Raw genomic sequence first — 16245 nt, forward strand, 5'->3', positions numbered from 1 at the left:
AGTGTGATCATGTGAAAGAGAAATGGGTGCGAAAAGAAAAGCTTGACAAACCCATTGTCACCACCCAAAGAAGCTGTATGTGGAGCGAGTAAGTGTGGGAATCAGGAGAAACTTGTAGCAGTGGTTAGTTGGCTGTAGAAGACGACGCGGGGTCAAGCATTCTGAATATTGCCCAGCGGGCGTCTGTGAATCTTATGGTGAACAGAACCATAATAGCAAATGGACTCGAAGCACTCTGCAGGGGACATTGATTCATGTGAAGTATGAGTAAAATGTGAGCAGATGGGAACAAGTCAGTCAGTCAGACAGACAGGTGAAGAGAATCGTCGCATTGGGAGACTGGAGAGGGCGCTGTTGGATCGACGTCGAAGGAAGAGGAGAGAGTTCTGTGCTCTTGGAGAGGAGAGAGCCGCTGGCTGCTTAGTTATTTTACTATGTGCTGCAACCCGCGCGGAGGATTAGATAAGACGCCCGGAGCGGAACTAAGGTTCACAGGCGACTAGACCGCAACGGGCCAAGCGCATCTCTACAGAACTTTTTTTTCCTCCTCCAGCATCAACGGCCCAGCGACGCCGACGGTTTGCAGCTCAACTGGCTTTCAGCACAAGAGGTTCTGTTCCTTATCCGCAGCGGGTCTAGGATTCTTGTTACCTTTGCGTGCTTGCTTTGCGACACGTTATCTTGCATCTGCTCCCATCCGCCTATACAGCGAGCCAGTTCAAAATGGGCAAGAAAGCGTCTCGCCCGCCCGCGACGAAAACTTCCTCCGCTGCGTCGCCCGCGGCATCCGGCCTCACATATACCGGGAATAAGTCTTCGATACTGAAGGCTTCGTTTGCCCCGTCGGAATACCAATTGGCGCTTTTTGCATCTGTCATCCAAGGCCTCGATGCTCAGCATCTCCGCATCCACGATACGAACACCGGACGGTTACAATGCGAGCATGTCTTGGGTCCTAAGGAGACGGTCACTTCCCTAGATTGGGGTTACTACTCCAGCACCAAGAAAGATCGCGATCAGCAGTCCAAGAAGAAGAGAAAGAGACCTTCCGACGTCAATGGCAACGGGTTCGACCAGGGAGACGTAGTTGTTGCCATTGGTACCAGTGCCTCCGAAATCCGCATGTACTCGCCCGTGGAGGACAAGATCGTCGGAACGCTTGCAAACGGACATGAGAAAGGTATCAGAGACTTCAAGTTTACCTCCAGCCGACCTGGACAGGAGGGTTGGAGTATCGGCGGTGATAATAAGCTTGTGCAGTGGGATCTGTTCACCGGGAAGACGACCAGGTAGCTCTTTTCCCAGCAACTTTGGTACAGCCCGGCCTTATACCTAACTGTTATCTAGGACAATCCATATTCCCAGCACATCGGCCCTCAGCACACTGGCGCGCCCGCTTCCCTCAAACCCACCTGTCATCTGCGCCTCTCAGACCCCGTACGTCGTTAGCGTAGAAAAAGATGAAGCCCCAGTCACCTTCGATGCGATGCGGAACCCGATCAAGCACATCATTCCTTCTTCTACGGATTCTGCCGCTTCTGGACTCTTCCTCGCTGCCGATGGCGACCGTTACATCACTGTTTTCGATGTTGAGAAAAGAAAGCTTGCCCTGAACCTCGTGGCCGAGAATGGTGTATCATCGGTGTCTCTGTACACCGGTGCGGAACGGAAGGGTTCTACTCTGCCGGCAGAGAAGCAGGTCATCGCTGCAGTCACCGAGGATGGCACCATCGAACTCTTCACTCGGCCATTCGTGCTGCCGAACGATCAGTCCACTGCTAAGGGCGCCGCTAGCCTCAAAGCCAGATCGAAGCAGGCTATCCGGAGAGCTGATTCCCAGATCAAGGTGACTGTGTCCGCGACGTCCAATGCCCTGGTTTCCATGGTGGCCGCTTCGTTCGAAGGTCCGGACTTGGTTGTTGCTTGGGCCGAGGGCGGTGTGGTTCCGGTTTTCGAGCGGATCAAGTGGCTCAACGAAGAGACGGACGACTTGCTTTTCACAGGCACCAAGCATATCGCCAAGTCCAAGTCTGGTTCGGTTCTGGGATCGGTCACGACGAACGGAACGAGAGCCGCTAACGAGAACCAAGTCGACGAGTCCAAGGCAGTTGTGGAACAGGGAAATGTTATTGAAGACGATATCGAGATGCAAGATTCCAAGGATGCTGCTTCTGTAGCTGGCAGCGACGAGGAGTCGGACGACGAGGAGGCGCAACCCAAGCAAAAGAACGATTCCAAGCAGTTGCAGAAGAAGTCTGACGCGGACAGCGATGTCGAGATGGGCAATGCCCAGGAATCTGGCTCGGAGGAGGAGGATGAAGACGAGACAGGCGAGCCTTCTTTCGGAGAGCTCATGCGCGCTAACCAGGAGGTCGACGTGGAGGCTGAGCTTGAGGACGACGTTCATATGGGATCGCTTGTTCCAGGCAAGCCCAGCGCAGCCGTGCAGCAGATTCCCACGGGAGTGTCCCTTTCCACCGTTCTCACCCAGTCCCTCAAAACCAACGACAACGCCATGCTCGAGTCCTGCTTCCACACTGGCGAACTTTCCATCATCCGCACCACTATTCAGCGTCTCGATTCCTCTCTCGCAGCGACCCTACTTCAGAAACTCGCAGAGCGCCTCTCCACTCGGCCGGGTCGCTATGGCCACCTACTCGTGTGGGTGCAATGGACTTGTGTCGCCCACGGCGGAGCTCTCGCCGGCAAGCCCGACCTTCTGAAGCGGATGTCCACCCTCTTCAAGGTCATGGAGCAGCGCTCCTCCAGCCTTCCTTCTCTGCTTCTGCTCAAGGGCAAGCTGGACATGTTGGACGCACAGCTTGGCCTGCGTCGGTCCATCCGTAGCGGTGAAGAGGCCATGGAGAGCGAAGATGAAGAAAACATTATCTACGTGGAGGGCCAGGAAGAGGACGAGGACGAGGACAGCGACGTCGACGCCAAGAACATGGTCACCCCGCGGAAGTCGATACGCGACCAGGCCTTCGACGAAGAGGAGTCTATGATGAACGGCGTCCAGACCGGCGACGAGTCGGAGGACGAGGAAGACGAGGGCAGCGAAGAGGAAGAAGAAGAGGACGAGAACATCCTTGACGTGGAGGCGGAAGAGTCCGCCGGATCTTCTGATGCCGAGGAGTCCCTAGAGGAAGATGAAGACGAGGACGACGAGGACGCAGAGAGTGTCGGATCGATGGTAGACTTCATTGCGGACACGGAAGATGAGTCGGAGGACGAGCAAACACTGTCGACCTCGAAGCCACCCCCGTCCAAGAAGGCCCGATTGAGCGGCGGAGGCCGAGGAAAGGGGAAGAACAAGGGCAGAAAATAGATGCAATCGTCGATTGATTGATTGATTGATTGATTGATGAGAACCCGAATTCTTCGACCTCCCCTGTAGATCTTATACCCTGTTCATCAGCACTGTGTGTCCCCGGATGATGGTCTTGATTTATACTACTATTTCTTTTTACCACAACCACCACCACTACCACTACCACTACTATCCTCCCACCAAAAGTCAGAGAAAGGACAAGGAACAAGGCCCAAAGGAATTTTTTCTTTTTCAAATTTTGTCTACGTTTTGTTTGGTTATATCTATCTTATCATCTTCTTGTTTCATTATAACATGCATCATTGCTAGACTTTGGAAGGGGAGGGAACTAAGGAGCGGAGTACTATAAATATATATTATGATTCATTCGATTCCACTGGTGTAGTACAGTAACTGCGAGTAGTAGTAGCAAACAATATATAACCTCGATACAACCCTTCATACTAATCAGCAAGCCTGGGGGGTGCATGAGAATAGGAACACTTGAAAGTTAATAGTGGTACTATTGAAGTAGTACCTTCAACTGTATATACTACTAGTAATTACCGAGAGCTACTACCTAACTCAGCAACCACTACTAGTATATACAATCACCACAACCACTACTACCCCATCCCCACAACTAATTATCCTACACTGGCAACTGACCACAAACAAACATACCATCATTCAACTACCATCATCATCTACAGATAAAATCTAGTAAATTACAACAACTCCCCCTCCCCACAAGCCCCCGAATGCAAAACCCTATGCCCAGGAATCTCCTTCAACGCGATCTCCCACGCGACGGTACTCTCCTCCGTCGGATAAGTAGTATAATGTCCCAAAGCACTAACTTCCGCGGTATCCAGGGCCAAGATCGCCCCGTTCTTACCCCCGACTATCCACGCATCGTCTGTTGAGTTCGGGAGAGTAATGTGCGCCACGCCGGAGAGGAAGATGACCCATCTGTTTCCAATTTATATATCTTTAGCATATGTACATTTATGTATATATATATATATATATTTGTTTTGTAAAAGATATGGGCTGAGAGGGCCGAGGAATACGTACTGGTTCGTGGGCGCATTATGGCGGCCGCCATCATATTCACCGGGGATGAGGAGATTAGTTGCGTTGTTGGTGACGGAGCCGAGATTGAGCATGGCGGTGCCGGAGACACCGGCTTGGGCGGAGGTGGAGTAGCCTGGGTCGAGGGCCCAGCATTCGAGGACGGACTGGTTGTTGTGTGCGGTGAGGGTGGTGATGTTGAGGGTGCTGGGGAAGGTGGTGGTGGTTGATGCTGCGAGGGCGGTGGTGGTGGATGCAGCAGCAGCCAGGAAGGTGGTTAGGAGGGTGTGCAGGAGAGGCATGGTGGATGATGTTTTATGGTTTATGGTTTATTGGATGGGATATGGTTGTTGATGGGGTAATTAATTGGTTTAATATGCAGGAGTACTGGGTAATATGGTTATTTTGGGAGGGAGAAATGGTTGGTATGCTGGGAAGGGAGCAGAGCGCATTATTTATTGCTCAATAACTATCTGCAGCCCTCTAACCGAGACGAGAGTTCAGCTCTTTTGGATGTGGGAACATCTTCAGCTTTGAGCACGATCTGGCGATCGAAGCTTGAGTCAATTAAGAGGCGCTATAGAATGCATGAACCCCAAATCAAGAATGATCTGCGCACCGGTCCAGTTTTCTAGGTTTACTCGACCATCTATTGCCGCAATCTGACAATGCAACTAAGTATCCAGGTACACCTGCCCTCTCGGGTAATAGTGATAGCCAAACTCTTTCTAATCAATAATCATAATGATATGTGTGAGCCTGTAATGTTCATTAACGGATGATTTCGTCTCCGAGAATCTCCAGTCCTTCGAGCCCCTCGAGAATACCACTGCCTCCGAGAGGTCCGGCCACAACTGCCGCGCCTCGCTTGGGACCGCTCCATACTTCATGAAATTTGACACTTTGGTCGCTGGAAGCCACGATGATACAGCCTTCTTGCACCGTGCGCGAACACCAGAGACCCCCCTCTTTGGCGCGAGGTCGTACAACTTCCCGAACCGTGCTCCGTCGGCTGGGCTCGCTCCGACTTGGTTCAGCTAGCCGGTCGTGCATCACCATCGATGTAGAGGAACGGCTTTCCTGATCCGATCTGTGGTCTTCGCAGTTGCGAGGACGGCCGGGATAACTCACAGCGCAGAGTGCACGCCCACAATCAATCATGTCGCTTTCAGGGCTGTCCCAACTACTTCCATGCGGCCCCCAAGGTATCGCAGCGATCTGCTCACAGCTCGGCCAGGCGAACACTGCGATGCGAAACGGATGTTCGGGCTGTGCGAATCCGAATGTAGCAACAATTTCCCGTCGTGTACGACTCCAAATCAAGCTGGTCACCTGGGCATACACGTTGATCGTGGCTAGACAGGCGCCCGTCGGGGCATGGTAGAAATGAATGGCTCGGTCGTTTGACCCGCCCCCAGTAGCCAAAAGAGACGGTTGCCAAGGGGCAAACGCGATAGCTTTGACTGCGGCGCCATGTACCAGCCGATGTCTTTGGCGGTTAGACGGCACCAGGACGGTTCGATCACCGCCGGAGATCAATGACCCAGTATGATTAAGGAGAGAAGAATACAGTGGCTTTGCGCTGGAAAAGGCCCAGGGCGGAAGTAGGTGACTTATAAGACTGCGCCGCCGAAAAAGCTGTTTGCTAGCACTCGCAGCAAAGCAAGTAAACGTGCCGGTACACTCTGTGCCTTCCGACTGACGCGACTGATGTGGTGTGCGACCCGGAGATGAAGGCTTGTGCTCCCGTGGAGGAAGAATATTATGGAGGTCGAAGAGCAAGCAGCAGTTGTCATTCCCTCCCGTTGCAAGATAGGAGCCTTCCGGGGACCAAGTGATGCCGCAGATCTGCTGCGTGTGCGCTGAAATCTTAGCAATCAGAGTCATGGATCCATTGAAGTCGTATTCATCCCATTCTTCACTATCAGGCCATTCTACAGAGTAGTACCAGATGTTCCCAAGATCATCACCTACAGCGAGCTCCTCAACATCGACTTCGAGGTGACGGAGCCTTTCGGATAATCGCCGGGATTTTGTTGGCCGAAATGCCAGACAAGTTATGGAATCTGGGTGGCTTATCTCAAACCGGACATCAGAATCGAATGTACTCCAAAGAGATAACATACCCGACTGTCTTCCGACGGCTAAAATGCTTTTTCCACCGTTCTCCGAGGAGAATGCAAGTGATGTCACATAGTTTGAGGGGTGTTGATCACTGAGTGGCGGATGCTGCACACCCAGATGCTCAGACCATAGGTACACTCGATGGCCGAGGCCGACAGCAAGTATGCCAGAAATGGATGAGTATGCTAATGTCGAACAATAAAAATCGTCTCGGAGGAGGGGAGCATCCAGGATGCGAAAAGGGCGGTTCGGGACCACCCTTTCACCCTCCTTTGCAACAATCCCTATGAGTTAAGTCCGAAAGTTAGTTGGCGTATACTGCTAGCAAATATGACGATAAAGACATGAAAGGAGAATGCTGCTAGACGGCGGCCTTACTGAATAAACGATGGATTATGTGGCAAAGACATGCTATCATAGATTTTCTGGGTTGAAGGCAAGGAACCTCTCACATGCATATCAAAGAAACGGATGATCACAGTTGCCACAGTCATGTTTTATAACCAAAAGCAGTCACTTACACTGGTACTTCTCTGCCCGCCTCCAGGCATTATCTTTCCAAACAAACGGAGAATATTTCTCAAAGTCTGGCGATGACGGGCTCGGTAAGGACTCAAGCAAAGGCCAAGGCTTGCAGTTCTTCAGGAGTCTCCTTGCTGGGTCAATATCCAAGGCAAGAGCCACTCTGGACTTATGTTTCTCACGCTCCTCTGTTGACGCAACATGGGGCAGGAATCTGGCAGCAAACATTGGTGCAGTCGTTCCAGTGGCAATCTGCCCACCCGAGCCATTAGGAGTCGCCATAGATCGTCGACCTAGTGCAGCTGATGTTCCTCCCACGTTCCAGACAGCCCCATTGCTGACTTGTCTAGAAAAGTCCCTGGAACCACGGGCGAAATCATTACTCGGAACGGCCGGGTCAATGACGAGATGAGGGCCATAATGAGTACTGCAAATACGGTCAGACGGTATCCTTGGTGTGTTGATAGGTCTTCCAGAGCGAGTTGGCAGGAAAGGGTCCTCTTTTGGTAAACGCTGTCGTAGAAGCCTCTCCTCCGGAGAAAGTTCTCGGGCGCTCTTCCCTACCCGAAAGGGTGTTGATGGAGTAATGCTATTCTCTCTTCTGGGAATGAACCTATCTGGCAGCGCGGGGCCTTTCCGGTCAAGTTCAAGCGTGTCAAGAGCGATAGGCTTCCTGATTTTATTGTAGCCTTTCCTGACTGGCCCTGGAGACCTGAGGCTACGGTGTTTCTTTGTCGAAGTGTGAGTAACATCACTGCGAGATTCAAAACTTCTAGCTACCCTGCGAGGAGACTGGGAGTGTTCCTCAATAGACTTGCTCTTGCCCTTTGACTTTCTTGTTGAAGGAGTGTTTAAGTTAAGTTTAGAATGAGTGATAGGCTCTAGTTGCGGCGGAGTGTGAGCATTAAGAGAGGTGGATGTCACAGCGTTGCGTTTCCGGGCCGTTGAACCCAAGGGTCGCGGCTCTGGAAGAACATCCTTCTCATCTGCTAAGATAGAGCTTCCCCTTGAGTGAATTGTAGAATGATTCATTGCCCTACTGAATTCCGGACCCAGTTACAACTCGGTATCTCGATGCTCAAATGCGTTATGTGTATGCCAGAATAAAAGTTGGGTGTGTTGTGGAAAGAATGAACGAATGAAGAGACCTTATCGACAGACTGCCATGCTGTACAAATATAGCTATAGCCGATGGCATGGCAGATAAATCCCTAAGAACAAGATATTAAAGGTTTGTGTGATGGACAAACCTCGTGAAGACCGGTCGATGTATACAGGACACGTGACTGGAACTGAATCAGGAAGGTGGCTGCGGCATCGCCCATTCAGGCAACCGCATCGACTCCTTCAAGTATTCTTATCGATAAAGTGCGGCCTGCTCTCCTGACTCTGCCAGTTCCGCCCACTATACATTGTCCACTGTCCACCATATTACGCGCGCATAATTAGAGAGAAGCATCCTTCGGCATGGCAGCCGTAATGACACCTTTCCCTAAGGCACCACACACCCTTCGCTAACCGCCGGGCAGCATGGTATTCCCCGCTACTCGCTCCAAGGCGAGCAGACCGAAGAAGGTCGGCAGAAAGAGCTTCAGAAAATCGAGAAATACCGCCAACTTGATCAGTCGGTCCGCGAGAAGGTAGACCACATGCAAGAAGCAAGCTATCACCAGCGCTAGCTGATAGGGATTGAATAGATTGCGAAACAACAATATACGCCAGAGACTCTAGAGAAAATAGCCGAACTACTGACCAGCAACCCGGAGTACTATACCGTTTGGAACTATCGGCGCCAGGTGTTGCGCAATGAATTTTCACGAGCAGCCTCAGCCGACTCAAACGAAGCAACTGCTGAGCAGATTGCGACACTAATCAAGAATGACCTACTATTCACGGTCCCCCTCCTACGTAGCTTTCCCAAATGCTACTGGATATGGAACTACCGTACTTGGCTGTTGGATGAAGCCAAGCGTCTGCTTCCAGTACCTGCTGCGCAAAAATTCTGGCAGGAGGAACTGGGGCTGGTAGGGAAGATGCTTACCCTCGACAGCAGAAACTTCCACGGTTGGGGTTACAGACGCTTTGTCGTAGAGACGCTGCGAGAGCTCAAATCGGAGGAGCAGGAAGGGCAACAGATGACGCAGACAGAGTACGAATATGCAAAGAAGATGATTGGGGCTAACCTCTCGAACTTCTCGGCCTGGCATTATCGTACGAAACTCATCCAGCGCATGTTGAATGAGAAATCCGCTAGCGACGCGGAGCGAAAAGCGATGCTTGACAATGGTACGTCATCCCCTTTGTCATTTGCGTGGCCTGGAGACGGCGTACAAGTATGTGTGTTGACATATCATACTGGGAAGAATTGGACTTGATCCATCGTGCCTTGTGTGACCCGTATGACCAGTCATTATGGTTCTATCATCAGAACCTAATGAGCGTCTTTGATCCATCTGTGGCGGATCAGACGCTGGCACCGCACTTGAGTGATGCCGAACGCCTAGACTATCTCCGACAGGAAATCGACGAGATTCAAGATATGTTGGATGGGGCTGAGGATTGCAAGTATATTTACCAAGCATTGATTGATTGTACGATGTTGATGTGGAAGGTGGAGGGGAGTGCGCCCAGTGGAGAGAGGAAAAAGAAGGTGCAGGATTGGCTGTCGGAATTGAAGAAGCTGGACCCGCTGCGACTCCAACGGTGGCTGGATTTTGAACACTCCCTCAGCCGCTGAGCCGGTCATGGTCAGCTCATCCCTTGCCGATGCGATATGTATAGTAATCTATAGACGCCATCTGCGGGGGGGAGAATAATTTTTTTGCTTTGTTGACAAGAAGATTTTCCGATCTTTAACTTACTTTTCCTTGCTTTTTTTTTTTTTTTTTTTTTTTCTCTTTTCTCCCCCTCTTGTGCAATGATGGGAGGGGGGTGGACCTGGAACAGGAAGAAAGATGATGGGCAGCAGCTGCAGCACTTGCTCCATAGTGGGACCAACCACCGCGATGGATTTTTGTTGGTGAGTTTCAGAATAACAAGTGTCCACGGGAATGCTCAATGCTGGTCTCCCTCGGGCGGGAGAATGGGCACTTAATGCAGCCCCGGAATCATTTTAGTGGTTCACCTGGCAGGAACCCGCGCATCGCCTGTTGATAAATCCCGACCACAAGAATTGATGCGAGTACAGACGTAAGTACAGTAGTGTACAGTGTAGTCTAAGTAACCTGTCGAACCGCCAGCCATCCCGTCTTTATTCTCTTCCAACCGAGCATGGCTGTGAAGGTATTTTCTTTGCATAAGGAACAGCCTCTCTCCTACTCCTCTCTCTCTCTCTCTCTCTCCTTTCCCCCTTCCTCCCCCCAGCACTAGCTCCAACACTGCTGGCTTGATACGTCCTTATTGCCGGCTGGCTAAGGGACTAAGTCGTAGTGTAGGCAGACTAGTGGTTGACTTAAAGAAGCGCCTGCCAGTGGATGTCTATTTAGTATATTTAGTAGTAACAGTAAGTAGTTTAGTTTAAGGGGGAAGGCAGCATCCGAATCACGGGGTTTAGAGAGTCTCGCCAAGCCCCCATCTTTCTTTTTGCCAGGGGATCTCCCGTTGACTACTACTTTCTACTTTCTACTTTACTTACTTTCATTCTTCCTCAGCAACGGTGATTTGACATCGTTCTCTGCCTGACCTTTTTGTTCTGCCGCCGAACGGGAGAAGAACGAAGGAGGGAATCTTCATAAATCCACTCTCCAACCCTCCTGGATCCATTGCGGGCATCTTTTCCCCCCTGCCAGTCCCGTGGTACAAAGTCCGGAATTCCACCCGCTGGCTCTGGGTCCATTCCATCCCATCATCCCATCTTATCCAACCTCTCCCCCTTCCCTCTCAATTTACAATTCGGCTACAGCCTGTGGCTCCCGCTCGAACACACCTGGTTTTCTTCATTATCCTCGGTCCCTATCATGGAATAATCGCTGTTTGGACTTCCATCAAACACATCGAATTTCGTATCTGCCGCCTCTCTTGTTGATCGAAATTGGATCGAAGAAACCAGCTGGTTTCACATAGTGGACACCCTCCCAGGTGGTCGGGTCCCAATATGTCTTCTAGGAACAGCGCAGAGTACGAAGGTGTAAGCTTCTTCTCACCAAAACCTGGCGATCACGAAGAAAGACTCATAATCTTATTCGCACCAGGATTCCTTTGACGATGCGCCCGAAGCCCCGAACACCCACGGCAGTCTGAACGTTTCCATTCCCCAAAGCTCTTCCACACGGTCTTTGACAGACAGTCCCCCGAGCGGATCGAATGTTGCCACGCCTCAATTGACGGAAGCTCCCCCGCTACCGGCGACTTCTCACGAAGACCACGAATCGGCCGAGGAGACAGATGATGCTGGCGTGGAGAAACAATCAGAAGCGGAGGATACCCCTCGCAAACAGAAACTCCAGAAATCTCCACTCTTGACTGCGCACAGGCTATCAACAACGTCTCTCGACGACGTGAACCTTGCCAGTAGCAACAAGGACGATGAATCGACTGAAAACCAGCCGTTGAGCCAGGAGCTCAACTCCGGTACCCCTCCTCCATTATCCTCTAGAGATTCCACGTCGTCCCACAGTTCGCGCCTCCAGGGATCATCCAACGCTTCTACCGCAAAGAACCAAGCCCCTGTTGCACCGCCTCCTCCGCCAACTCGATCGTTTACCAGCCCGTTTGCATGGCTGTCTCGAAGCTCATCGGGCGGAAAGGACGCCAAGTCGCCTCCGGCACAACCACGTCGGAATACGGCCGCATCCATATCGACTATTGCAAGCAATCCGGAAATGGGTCGTCACCACGAGGGAGAGGATGTTGATGGTCTAGGCCATAGAAAGCCGAGGCGCAGCAGCCTCAAGGACCAGTTCAAACAGCTCAGGTTGCGAGAGGAAGGACTCGCGTCGGAGAATGACGAGGCTAGCGTTGCGTCGGGACGTGCAAGTTTTACGGCCGGAAGTCCTCCGCCCAGCATACCGGAAGAAGGGGAGAATGGCATTGCGGCCGCCCCTCGGGCGACGTCGCCGCCTAATGGAGCGTCAACCGTCAACCCTAAACTTGCCCCGGGAACTGTTGCGGGTATTTCAACCTCTGCAACTGACGCGTCTGCGCCGGTAGACTGGGAGCTCTGGCAGCAACTAGTCAACAATGGCGCGCAAGCGTTGAAGGGGGCAAACTCGGATGAACTGAATGCCGCTATCAAACGAGGCATTCCACAAACTATTCGTGGAGTGATCTGGCAGGTTCTGGCAGACAGCAGAAACCCGGAGCTTGAGGAAGTTTACCGGGAGCTCATTGCCCGTGGCACGGACAAGGAGAAGCAGAACAGCCCGAATGGTACCATTAACGGAGAGAAGGACTCAACGGCCTCTTCATCTCGCTCATCCGTTCGATCGGAGCGTTCTGCCTCGGTGGCCCACTCGGTCAATGGTTCGAGTCCTTCCCAGGAGTTGGATCCCGAGAAGCTGTCCAAAGAGCAGGCTGCCAACGAAACAGCTCGGAAAAAGAAGGCCAAAGAGGAATCAGCTGCGCTTTTGAAGCTAGAGAAGACTATTCGTCGTGACCTTGGTGCTCGCACGAGCTATTCACGCTACTTCGTGTCGCAAGGAAACCAGGAGGGGTTATTTGGGCTCTGTAAGGCATACGCTTTATATGATGAGGCCGTGGGATATGCTCAGGGGATGAACTTTATTGTGATGCCATTGCTATTCAATGTGAGCAGCTCTACATCTCTACTTTAACATCAAGAACATGATTGCTGATGCTAAACTTATTTAGATGGACGAGGCTGAAGCATTTACGCTCCTCGTGAAGCTCATGAATCAGTACGGACTGCGGGAGCTGTTCATCCATGACATGCCAGGCCTCCATCGCAGCTTATATCTGTTCGAACGCCTGCTGGAGGACGTGGAGCCGGCTCTCTATTGTCACCTCCGGCGGCGGGGCGTACCCCCTCAGTTGTATGCCACTCAATGGTTCCTGACGCTATTCGCCTACCGATTCCCTCTTCAACTGGTTCTTCGCGTCTACGATCTCATCTTCGAAGAGGGCCTTGAGAATACCATCTTGAAGTTCGCCCTGGCGATCATGCGCAGGAATGCAGACACTCTGTTGGGCATGAGGGACATGGCACCGCTAACAACCTTTTTGAAGGAGCGCCTCTTTGACGTTTACATTGATAAGCAGCCCTCGGCGTCATCTATCTTGGAGTCTGGTTTCTTCGGAAGCTCTGGGGCCGCGGACAAGGAAGTCTATCGCGCCGACATCATGGTCCAGGATGCTTGCGCCATCCCTCTTGAGCCTGAGACAATCCGCGCGTACACAGAGGAATGGGAGGAAATGGTACGGACCGAGAAGGAGCGTGAGCAGGAGCTAGACAACCTTCGGCACACCGTTGCCACTCAGAGTGCTCGAATCCGACTACTAGAGGAGCAAGCCGAAGCATCAGACAAGGAGCACGTGCAGCTTGCGTCCGAGCTGGTGCACCTGAAGGTGGAAAACGAAGAATTAACGGACATGAATGATGCCATGAAGATGCAGGTCACCGAGTTGAAGAACGTCGTGGATAAACAACCGGCCGAAGTCGAGGAGAAGCTGCGGACTGAGATGGACCGCATCATGAAGCGCAACATGGAAGTCCAAAACGAGAACCGGTCGATGGTCGAACAGATGGCCGAGATGGAGAAGGAGCTAGTGGAGGCTAAGATGAAATGGGCTGAGGTAAGTTCTCATCAATATGCGATCAAGTGCAACGACATCTGACCCAACTTAACCAGATTCATGATGAACACGAGAACCTGAAACAGAAATGGAGCGATCTTCGCAAGGCTCTCAACTGAGCAGCGGGATGTAGATATATTCTAACCTGAGTTTAGCGGGTGTTGCCTGGCTTCGCTGCTTTGCTTTTTCTTCGTCCAGTTACCAACCATGATTAACTATATCCCTGTTACTATCTGTACATTTAAGCGGTTGGCACGCGTGGGAGAAAGCCTTGTTGGGTAATTATGTTCATGTTCATGTTCACGTTCAAGGCAACCACGGGCGAAGAAACTATCCTTGTTAATTGTATCAATGTTGTTCTCTCTTATGTTATCAGCAGCAGCAGCGGCAGCAACAACATGGCTAGCACTCACTTCATGACACATACCGAACTGACCGACCCTTTTTCCTCTCCCCATTGTGACATGATGACATTATTGTTTCAAGTGCCGAACAGAACCAAGTGTGTGAAGTAGTGGCATGAACCCAATAGATGTATACCATGAATCAAACCAACCAGCAGTAGCCTATCATCATCTATACATGAAAAACATACTGACAATTATAATAGAACATAAATATGAAAGAGGAAAAAAAAATCCTACAACACACTCTCAAAAAACGTCGTCAACTTATCCGTCCTAACAGGTCCCACAACCGCCTTCAACGCCTTATGCGCCTCACACTGCTCATCATAGTAAACCATATCCTCCAGGGACGCGAACGTCGTCTTCACAGACAGATTCCAGCCCTGGTTGCGCTCATCCGGGATGGAGGCTCCCGCGGCCGAGCTGAGGATGTAGGGTTTTCCGTCCTGTAGATATACGATAAGTCACTGTTTGCATATATATATATATATACATAGGGATTATAAAAGGGGAAAAACAAAAAGGAAAGAAGGGAATAAATATACCTTAACAGCCGTCTTAGCCAAAACCTTATACTGCTCTAGGACGCGATCGCGGTCCGCATCATTGGGGATCTTGAAGAGCGTGATGCGTTCGATAGGGGCCATTTTGCGGGTGAATGTGGTGAAGGTTCTTCGGAGGAACACTGAGTAGATCTCTTTTTATCAGTGTCTATAGTAATGTGTGTCTGTGTGTGAGGGAGGCGTTGGTTATGGGATGGAGGGGAACAAGGGAGAGAGGGAAATGGAGGGGTATTTATACTGGTAGTTATGGATATATCCGATGATGGAGGGGGGGGGGGGGTACTGCGGGGTAAAAGAAAACTAGACTAGTATTATGTTCTGTTGTTTCTCGGTAGTAGAAAGGGTTTGTCGTAGAGAATACTAGGGACAATGGGTTGTTTTGCTGGGAATGAGTGTATGGATCTTCGTGTCGGCTTCCGACGGATGTTCGGATGGGAGAGGTTTAGGTTCTTTCCCTCGGATCTAAGGTAGTTACGGATGTGGATGTGGGTGGGGGGAAGTGGGTTTGTGCTATTGGTGTCTACTTTGAGACTTTTGGTGATATGTGAAGTTTGTTGATTTGAATAGTTTCTGTACAGGAAGAATTGATTTGCATGGATGTCAACTGCAGTGTAACTGACAGGAGGCGTGCATGCAGGATGGGATGTTCTGCATTCGAAGGGACGGAATGAAATAGGTTGGCGGAACTGGGGCGAGGAAATGATTCCGCCCGGGTATGTCTTTTCTCGGGTCTGTGGGATGGCGGAATATTACCAGGCTGGCCACCACTTCGACTAGTACTTTTGCTGGTGGATGATCAGTTTCGCTGAAGTTATTGTTTGTTTTCAGATGTTCTTATGATTGCTAGTTTGTTCATGGTACACATAGCTGTTGTGTTGAATATGTAGTAATGAATTGCTTTTGTGAATTCACTATTGGCTTGGTATACTTCCTGTCCTCCATGTTGCCATTGTATTGAGCCTCTGCTTCAGGCTCTATCGTTATACAGCTCGCGCCTGTCACTAGGAGCCTTATCACAGGTCGCCGTGATGATAGTCTGTAGGGCGAAGGAAGACCATGCTAGGCGCACGCCGTCGAATGACCACTTCGATAACATCGTGGCATATCTTGGACAGCGGGATAGACAGCGCAGAAGTCGACTAACTAATCAGAATCGTGGCCTCAGTCCTCGTCATGAAAGACTCTGCTTAATGGACTCATAAAGACCGCAGAAAGCAATGCGCCTTCAGACTCCGGTAGGCGAACGGTTCACCCTCGAGGTATTATAGATGGCATTCTGCCAGGCATTCCCAGCATATCGAGTAATATAGCCTGACACGACACGAACGGGCCTGTGAGATTCATATCAATCGTTCCCTTTCCAGCTGAATGCTGACTCCAACTGGGAAATCGGGTTCCATTGACGCCACGTATATGAATGGAGAATGGCTTATAACAAGGGCCATCAACCGGCATGTTGTATGCAATATCCTCACGAATTGTACTCGAGACCGAC

At 50.9% G+C, this 16245-nt stretch overlaps 6 protein-coding genes across 6 annotated transcripts; 3 read left to right on the forward strand and 3 right to left on the reverse strand.

Annotated features, from left to right (window-relative positions):
- Positions 1 to 564: 564 nt before the first annotated feature.
- BO85DRAFT_420591 (WD40 repeat and Utp12 domain-containing protein) lies at positions 565 to 3696 on the forward strand. Its single transcript, XM_025657896.1, has 2 exons — positions 565 to 1289; positions 1348 to 3696. Exons 1-2 carry the CDS (start codon positions 724 to 726, stop codon positions 3326 to 3328), a joined length of 2547 nt encoding a protein of 848 aa, XP_025516015.1. The 5' UTR covers positions 565 to 723; the 3' UTR covers positions 3329 to 3696.
- A 342-nt stretch (positions 3697 to 4038) lies between these two features.
- Positions 4039 to 4686, reverse strand: BO85DRAFT_487901 (uncharacterized protein; the record flags this gene model as incomplete). Its single annotated transcript, XM_025663487.1, has 2 exons — positions 4039 to 4282; positions 4388 to 4686. The coding sequence occupies 2 exons, from the start codon at positions 4684 to 4686 to the stop codon at positions 4039 to 4041; spliced, it is 543 nt and encodes a 180-aa protein (XP_025516016.1).
- A 235-nt stretch (positions 4687 to 4921) lies between these two features.
- BO85DRAFT_513779 (WD40 repeat domain-containing protein) lies at positions 4922 to 8062 on the reverse strand (the record flags this gene model as incomplete). Its single annotated transcript, XM_025664720.1, has 2 exons — positions 4922 to 6792; positions 7030 to 8062. The coding sequence occupies 2 exons, from the start codon at positions 8060 to 8062 to the stop codon at positions 5156 to 5158; spliced, it is 2670 nt and encodes an 889-aa protein (XP_025516017.1). The 3' UTR covers positions 4922 to 5155.
- Positions 8063 to 8386: 324 nt separating this feature from the next.
- BO85DRAFT_449201 (Rab geranylgeranyltransferase BET4) lies at positions 8387 to 9886 on the forward strand. The gene is made up of 4 exons (XM_025660113.1): positions 8387 to 8506; positions 8560 to 8670; positions 8728 to 9316; positions 9394 to 9886. Exons 1-4 carry the CDS (start codon positions 8498 to 8500, stop codon positions 9765 to 9767), a joined length of 1083 nt encoding a protein of 360 aa, XP_025516018.1. The 5' UTR covers positions 8387 to 8497; the 3' UTR covers positions 9768 to 9886.
- A 1237-nt stretch (positions 9887 to 11123) lies between these two features.
- BO85DRAFT_370743 (putative GTPase activating protein (Gyp5)) lies at positions 11124 to 13899 on the forward strand (the record flags this gene model as incomplete). Its single annotated transcript, XM_025655970.1, has 4 exons — positions 11124 to 11156; positions 11221 to 12774; positions 12839 to 13780; positions 13837 to 13899. The coding sequence occupies 4 exons, from the start codon at positions 11124 to 11126 to the stop codon at positions 13897 to 13899; spliced, it is 2592 nt and encodes an 863-aa protein (XP_025516019.1).
- A 239-nt stretch (positions 13900 to 14138) lies between these two features.
- Positions 14139 to 14967, reverse strand: BO85DRAFT_449203 (Dabb family protein). The gene is made up of 2 exons (XM_025660114.1): positions 14733 to 14967; positions 14139 to 14633 (listed from the first exon to the last, which is right to left on the reverse strand). The coding sequence occupies exons 1-2, from the start codon at positions 14832 to 14834 to the stop codon at positions 14421 to 14423; spliced, it is 315 nt and encodes a 104-aa protein (XP_025516020.1). The 5' UTR covers positions 14835 to 14967; the 3' UTR covers positions 14139 to 14420.
- Between the last annotated feature and the right edge of the window lie 1278 nt (positions 14968 to 16245).

The sequence above is a fragment of the Aspergillus piperis genome, assembly GCF_003184755.1.
Source record: "Aspergillus piperis CBS 112811 unplaced genomic scaffold BO85scaffold_8, whole genome shotgun sequence".
Lineage (NCBI taxonomy): Eukaryota > Fungi > Ascomycota > Eurotiomycetes > Eurotiales > Aspergillaceae > Aspergillus > Aspergillus piperis.